General features: G+C 41.8%; 1 protein-coding gene across 1 annotated transcript; it reads left to right on the top strand.

The window, feature by feature from the left end:
* Positions 1–1,073: 1,073 nt before the first annotated feature.
* MAP10 (microtubule associated protein 10) lies at positions 1,074–5,449 on the top strand. Its single transcript, XM_032841112.1, has one exon. The coding sequence runs from the start codon at positions 1,089–1,091 to the stop codon at positions 3,825–3,827; it is 2,739 nt and encodes a 912-aa protein (XP_032697003.1). The 5' UTR covers positions 1,074–1,088; the 3' UTR covers positions 3,828–5,449.
* Positions 5,450–8,331: the final 2,882 nt, after the last annotated feature.

Below are 8,331 nucleotides of genomic sequence, written 5' to 3'. Positions count from 1 at the left end.
ACATCATGTCTGGCAGGAACCTCAAACTCTACAATCCCAAAAATCCGAAGAACTTAAAAAAAATCAAATCTATGCATTTTTTCTCCTTCAGGAGCAGAAAATTTTTTTTACCCATAACTTCCCACTCCTAGTCACCAAATTCTAAATTCTCCTCTCACAAATGCCTCTTCTGTCACCTCTTTCTCCTCTCCACTGACCCTGACCAAGTTCAAGCCACCGTCATCTCTCATCTGCCCCCCTGGGACCGCCTCCCAGTAGGGTGCCCTGAATTCAGTGTCTTCTTAGAAGAATCCGTCCTTTTTATTTGTGTAACTACGTGTCTGAACACTTGATACGCGCACACGTCCTCCGTCGGAGCAGCTTATGCAGAACACAGTCCTTACACGTCGCTCGAAGCTCTCCTGTCCTCAGCCTTCGTTCCAATCCGCGGGCCACTTGCGGAGAGCGGTGTGTGCTGGAACACCTGCAAGAGCGCCCCCAGATCCCCCTCCCCCAGCTGTGTGTGCACTTGCATATGTACCCGTTTCGTTACACGGGGTCGTTAACGTTAATCCCACACCGGGGGCTGCTCAATGGAAGTGGGACCACAGCCGCCGTGTTCCATAATTTACCCGGACAGAGGCTGCGCGCCGATTCCGAGCAGCGTCCGGGTCGTTTGGGTGGGCGGCAGCCAGAAAGCCCCCGAGAGTTAACTGCTCGCTGCCTCCCTCGGCTCCGCAAGGGGAGTCCGCTTTGACCTTCCGTTTTCCTCGGACTGGACTTAACCTCAAAACTGCAGGGGATCGGCACGGGTAAAAACGCTGCCAAAACAAAGAAAAAAAAAGTCTGATTTCTTGCCACCACATTACCATGCTTCGGTATTACACGTAATTGTGTTAACACTGAAACCTGGAAAGCAAAAGTCAGTCGAGCAGCGAAAGGTCCCAGAGCGGCCGCAGTTTAGACCCGCGCGGGGCAGAGGGAGGGTACGGGGCTTAAGTCTCGCGAGAACGCAGGCACGAGCGCTGTGGGCTCCCTGTCTCTCGCGAGAACCAAACTTCGGCTCCGCCCTCCCCGGGCGAGCGGCCGCGTCTCCCGGGGCAACAGCAATGGCGGCGCCCTTGTCCGAGCGGCTCTTCTCGTTGGAGCTGCTCGTCGACTGCGTGCGTCTAGAAGCCGGGCTGCTGCCGCCGCCGCCCGTGGTCGCGGTGGAGGAGGAGCAAGAGGAGGCCGAAGAGGAGGAGGAGGCGGCATCCCCGCCACGGCCATCGCGCGACTTGTGCCCCGCCGTGGCCTTCCGCCTGCTGGACTTCCCCACGCTGCTGGTTTATCCTCCGGAAGGCCCCGGCTCCCCAGCCCCGGAGCCCCGACCCGGCCTGGTCAGCTTCGGTCGCGGCAAGTCCTGCCTCTTCCGCCTGCACCCCGCCACCCTGCGCCGCCAGCTCCTTCGGACCCCGCTTTACACCTTGCTGCTGCAGCTGCCCCCCGGGCGTCCCACGCCCACCCCGCAGCTCCTCGGTGCCTGCAGCATCTCTCTGGCTGCCGCCGCCCACAAGGTCCTGGGGCAGGCCGCCCCCGGCTGCTCCCACGGCCATCGAGGGAGTTTTCCTCTGCATAACCAAGTTGGGGAGCGGATTGGGGACATTGCCCTGGGCTACCGCTTAACCGATTTGGGAAGCAGCTTGTTGGGGCATCTTGAGAGGCCAGTCGCTTCCACGGGAGATGGGGTGGAGCGCGGAGAGATCGGTTCCCAGACCCCGCAGGAAAAACAGCAACCACGCTCAGAGCCAAGAACAAGACATGCTGATAGTTTTCTCATGGGTTTAAAAATCCCCAAAGCACAGAAGGGTTTGGAGGAAGGAGCTTTCCATAGTAAGACCAACTCTGGTGACACGGTTTCTGTGAAGCCTGGCAAAACCAGCTCTGTTTGTTCAAATTCTAGTGGTGTGAGGAGCCTTAGCCCCCCAGATCAGGAAGTCACAGAGTTAGACATCGAAACTAACACATTTTGCCCCCCTCCTCTGTATTACACTCATTTGGCCCAGGAAAAGATGCCCCCTGTACAGGGTACAATCACCATTAAGCCTCAGATAAATGTACCTGAGGAATCAGATGGTATTTGTCTGGAGGAAAACCGTGCAACTGCCCCAAAACATACTGATTCTCTGAAACGGACTAATTCTGGGACACATGAAAATCCTCCAGTGCCCATAAATCCTCCGCATGTTCAGGATGCGGGAGCACGTGACCAAACTACAGATCATGCTCAAACTGAACAAAATAGAATTAATACAATAAGGCAGCTGCCTTTGTTAAATGCCTTGTTGGTTGAGTTGTCCGTGTTATATAACCAACCTGTGGCAAGCCCTACTCAAATACATCCTCACTTAGCCTGGTTATATAGAACTGAGGATAAGAAGTCACCAGAATCTTCTGCCAAATGCACATGTAAATCTGAATCTAAGGATAAGCTTCCTGTGGGGGGGAATGAAAAGTCCGTGAATCTTCAGTTTAAAAAGAACCAAGTCGAAAATCTCAAAAAAGGTAAACATTTTGAAAAGAACAGTGGTGACCCCCCCAGAAGAATCCCAAGGGGGAAGCTGCTTTACGGTTTAACAAATACACTTAAACTACGTTTAAAGCAGACAAATCCTGATATGTTGGTAGTACATGAAAGAAGAGAGCAGTATAGAAAAATGCAAGCACAAATGTTGAGTGCAAAACTCAGAATTCCATCATCCAAAGTTAAAGGATTAAGCTTTGCAGAACAACATCAGAAGCCACGCCAACTGCCAAACAACGAGTGTTTGGGATTAGATGCGTCTTCTGCTGAAAACAGCGATACCTCAAAGCAAATCAGTGGAGTTTTTGATGACCCTAGCACAACTAAAGAAACTAAACTGAAATGTGCAACTGAAAAAACTGTAGATTGTGATGAACATAGAACAGATAATGGTTTATTGGAAGAAATTGTGAGGCCTGCAAATTCCACCGTCCCACAAGGGTTTATGCACGCAAGTATTTTGGAAGGAAAAGTGGAAATGAAAGTCCAAAGTCCATGTGTTTTCCAACAAGTTGCAGTTGTTGACAGAATTGTAGTAGATAAAGAAATGGAAGATAAACAGGTCAAAACCACGGATGATGACATTCTTAATGAGGATATCAGTGAAGAGAAACCATGTAAAAATAGTTGCTCTGAAAGCATCTCAGAACTGAAGTATTCCTATGACTTCACCAGCCCTTGCTCTTCTGAAGATTTCTCTACCTCCGAGGACACTAGCAGAATTTTACAAACTCAAGATAGCAGTCCCGAGTCAGAAAATCCAAAACATAATCAATATACAAGTAAATCTAGTGAAGCAATACTGTCCACAAGAAAAAACAGCAGTGAAAAGAGTTCTGTTCTTAGCCCGCCTTTTTCAGCTGGGTCACCAGTATACTCATATAAAACATCTCATATTTCAAAGATTAAAGATAAAAGTTTGGAGGAAGCGTCTAGTATCTCTACCAGTGATTTATCTTTATCACATTGGACTGAGGAGAAAGAAAACCAGATAGATCGAAACAGTATGCATAATACTAAAGTTCTAAAGAGGGGTCAGGACACCCCTACTAGACTTAAAACAGGAACTGGTTGCAAGTCTTCAGAAAAAAGCCAGTCTCCTCGGACATCTCAAGTGAGTTCTTATCTGCCATCTAATTTGTCGGACCTGGAACTTCATGTCCTGGACAGCAGTGCACCAGATCACTTTGACAAAGACGATGAAGTTGCCTCACTAAGTATTTCCAAGCAATGCAAAGATATTTGCGAATTAGTGATAAATAAACTTCCAGGATATACAGTGTGAAAATAAGTGCTTTTAAAAAACATTTTATTTTTGTATAACCTATGTGTACCGTTAGTGAAACAATTTTTAATAATTCTTTACATTATTTTAGTACATAAATTACATGGGTAATTTTTAAAGAAATATGTTATTTTGATGTCCAGGTAGTATTTATTAAGTTGAACAATATTAATCATGAAATCACCTTATAATCTAGGTAAGATTGAAGTTGTTTAATCTTAGAAGAATAAAAGTATCTTTCTAAACTATCTGAAAAAAATCAGTCATCCTAAAGCAGACTTCAGGCACACCATTAAAAAAGAAGGCTAGTTAATAAAGATAATCTCAGATTTTAATGGGAATAAATCATTTGACAAATACTGAAGAACTTACTGTGAGATGCAGAAAGGTACAAAAATGTTTAACATACAGCCCCTGTAGGTAGAGCTTACTGTTTTATATATATATGAATTCTTTAGGGAAATCTTTGATACATACACATTCCATATCCCCAATAGGTAAAGTCCTTTTTATATGTCATCATTGTGCTCTACTTTTTTTTTTTTATGCAGTTTGTGTGATTACTTGATTAATGTTTATCTTCTTAAGTTTTGCGATGGAAGGAACCATATCTGTTTTGCCCACCAGTGTATGTTTCTGGTGTCTAGCACAGTCTGGCCTTGGTTGGGGTGTGATAAAAGCATGTGTTGAACAAATTAATGAAGGCCACGCATTTAAAATAACCTGATGGGAGGCAATAGAATTCAGCAGTCAAACAAGCAGAAATCCTAAGAATAAGCAGCAGAAAATCCTTATTGGAAACATGGTTATTTGACTACAATATTTTTGCTTTGGTGTCTATAAACAGCCTGCAGGTGTTCAACGAAGTATTTGGGGAAGGAAGCTAAGAAAGGTGTCTTCCAGTTTCTTATATAGAAATTCAATTTATTGTTGTCATTTCAGGTTGTTCCATAATTATTTTTAAGGTATGAAAAGTTGATTTTTATCTAGTGATCATTTCTTTATAATTTCTTCCATTGTTTTTGTACTTAGACCTTATTGTGTTCAACTATTTACATGTAATTTTTTATGTGTTATATTTCAATTTTTACACTTTTAATATATCTGATCTTTTTGGATGTATGGAGTGAGGCCCTAATTTTCCTTCCTTTGTAAGTAATCAAATAACAATGCAGGTATTATCTTTTGAATGATAGTAAAATTTAGAAAGGTGGTAAGAGATGAGGATATTATATTTTGAGAAACAATATGTGTAAAAGAAATATGGGAATGAGCATAATGTACTCATGGGACTGAGAAAATATCTTGATTAGAATGGTAGAGTGGTAGAAAGGATATTTGTTGAGTAAGAAAAATCCCCGATTGTAGGGAGCTTCAAATCCCAAGCATAATAATAAAGACCTAAGCAATCGAAACAAAAGAGTATTTTAATTTACAGTTAAGCACCAATACGTGGCCATGGCATTTTGAATATTATAAATTATTGAAATAATTTCTTGAAGGCACAGAAATTATACCAGTAAACGTTTAGAAATATGAAGTGCTTCTTAATGGCTAATGGCTATGATCTTAATTTTTCAGTTAATATAAAACATCTAGTGTATCATCTCGGAAAATCAAAGTAGTTTAATGCCAGGTGCTATAGCTACCTATCAGCTTGATGTGTAAATTGTTAGCAATTTTTCACTACATGGAAGAGAAAAATATAAGCAATAATGTCAGAAACATTATAGAAATAATTCCTTAAAAATCAACTTTTATTTGATTAGGAGTAAGTCATTGCCTGTGATGAGAATAGATGAGAAAAATGATTAATTCAGTATGTCTGGGGTACAACAAAGACTAAAGCATCAATGTACTTCAGATTACAAAACTAAGTAGCTAAATAAGATTCTCTTCAAGTCACTCCATCGGTATTTATTTCTAGAATTGTGGTGTTAGTATTAATAGCTTAATTCTAGTGAAAAATACTTCTTTTCATGCATTTAGTACTTCCTATTTGCAACCTATCTTCAAATTCTACTTCCTGTTTTAATTCTACAACCTAGAAGCTTAGTTTTTTAAGAATATCATAATAGATACTATTCCTGAAATGTTCTCTATCCCCTGAATTGCTTAAAATCATTGAAACATGAAATAGTATTTCAGGTTCTTAAGTAAGGGAGACCTGTTATTTAATTGTTTGTAAAACTAAGCTGCTCCAAATCAGCTTTTCTGAATAGCACCGGTAGCTGAGCTGCTGTGGGCGAAACTGGATGGGAGAGGATCTAAGAAGCAGTGAGCCACAGAATGTCAGGGCCTTAGGAGGCAGCTGTCAACGGTGACAAGTCCTTTGAGCTATGACACGTACACAGATTCCGAGAGGGCTCTGTAGAGGCATACAATATGTTGGTTTTTCCCTCGGTCGTATGTACGCTGCCCATAGCTTCAGATACAAGGAACAATGATACTGAACTTTCTGCCTTGGGCTTCTGGCTTTCTGTAGAGAGCCACCCCTTCCCATCTCAATTAATTTTTATTTTCTGCCTATAAAAGCAGTGCATTTGTTACGGAATTATATTTGGGAACCAAGCTTTTCTTTTCTGTAAACATAGAGTTAAAGATCATAAATTAAACAAACTTTTAATTACCACACCGTGGTTAGAAAGGCAAAGGAATTTCATAACAAAGCAACATATAAACAAGATAAACAATATTTACATTTGTCTAATCATAAACTGTCCTTGGGCCTAGAGATATAGCCATCCCTTAGGCTACTTATACTTTTATTGGGATTAGGATAACTGGAGTTGTGCAGAATGATAATTTATGTGCCAATACTTGCTGGATCCTTCTCATTTTTAACCTAAAACAATGCAAGGAAAACATGCTTAGTCAAGGACCGAGGCATTTTTGCTATTTTTCTCCAGAAATTTATCTGTCATGCTAGGAAATAACAGATTTCAGGAAGAGCATCATTAGGTTGGAGTGCCTAGCCATAGGAATATAATTACTTCCTTATTTTTCAAATACTTCTCTGTTATGCTAATAATGTGTATTAACTCTAGAAAAAAAATAGAAAATTCAGGTAGAAGTCTTTGCTACAAAATTGTGTATTAAGGGAAGGTTTTGGTCTTTTCTTCCAAAACCCCAGTGAAATCACTGATGTAAAAATAAGAATGAACCCTTAGTAGCCCTGGAGAACAAAGCAGATGCTGCTGGTGGACAGGACCGTTTGAGGAACTTCTGGAAGATACAGAGCTGGTGGAATTAGGTTGATGAAAAATGTGTTAGAAATCTACCTGTCAGCATCTTCCATTGTGGGAGCTGCTGGAGAAATGAGAAGATAGTGTTTGTTTTCTGAAGAGCCTCAAATATACTTCAAACGAAGTCGACTTGGGAATAGAAGCAGGTTGTGGGCAACTTGGGGGCAGAACAGAACTGAGGATGTGTGAAGCTGGAGCCTAGCTAAAGGTTTATCTACTAGAAAAGTTGTTGGGATCAAAGAGGAAAAACTAGTATTTTTGCTTCTGACACCAAAATGTTTTTACTTTTGGTTTTTTTTTTTTTAAGATTTTATTTATTTATTTGACAGAGAGAGATCACAAGCAGGCAGAGGGGCAGGCAGAGAGAGAGGGGGAAGCAGGCTCCCTGCTGAGCAGAGACCCCCCCCGCCAATGTGGGGCTCGATCCCAGGACCCTGGGACCATGACCTGAGCTGAAGGCAGACGCTTAACCCACTGAGCCACCCAGGCACCCCAACACCAAAATGTTTTTAAGACATCTTTTTCAGTTTTACTGGGGAGACCACTAACACTTGTTAGTGGCAAATTAAAATGATGTAATCCTGGCCTTTGGAGATGGACGAATGGTAATTTTCATCCTCGGTCATGTTACATGAATTCTTGGAGATTATTTCTTCATTATAGAATTGGTTTGAAGATTGAACCAAATTTATCTAGCAAATAGACAGTGAATATGCATGTGAGTGTTGAGGAGTAAATTTAGAATTACAGAGACTATACCATGGTATCTATTTCTGCCCTAGGGGGCCCTATATTTTTAATTAAAATCTCAGGAAATCAACTCTTCCCTCCAAAAGATTTGAACAAATTTTCCATGGCATAACAAGGCAAACAGATAAAGCATGGAGATAAAGCAAGACAGAACTTCTGGCCAGGTAAGAAGACTGTTTAGGACAGAGGGCAGAGCCACAAAACCACACAGAAGAAGGAGCCCTTCTCAGAATATTAAGCAGCGGGGCTTCTAGCTTTGTGCAGAGTATTAGGCAGTGGTGAGAGAAGGGTTTGGAGGGAGAAGGGGGTGCAAAAATTCCTTCCCATTCATTAAGAAAGGGATCTCTGAGCCAGGGCATAAGTAAGGACAAATTTTTTGAAAATAATAAAACCTACGTGGCTTGGACTATAGGAGGTTGCTTTGAAAACGTCTTTAAACTTTGTTTTAAATTTTTCTTTCTGGATATTTCAAGTCTTTCTATGGTAGATGCAGAAAAATATTTGCCCCT

The sequence above is a fragment of the Lontra canadensis genome, unplaced genomic scaffold (genome assembly GCF_010015895.1).
Source record: "Lontra canadensis isolate GAN:19392208 unplaced genomic scaffold, GSC_riverotter_1.0 scaffold120, whole genome shotgun sequence".
NCBI lineage: Eukaryota > Metazoa > Chordata > Mammalia > Carnivora > Mustelidae > Lontra > Lontra canadensis.
Note: the sequence above shows the minus strand (reverse complement) of the source record. Positions and strands in the feature narration are given on the sequence as shown.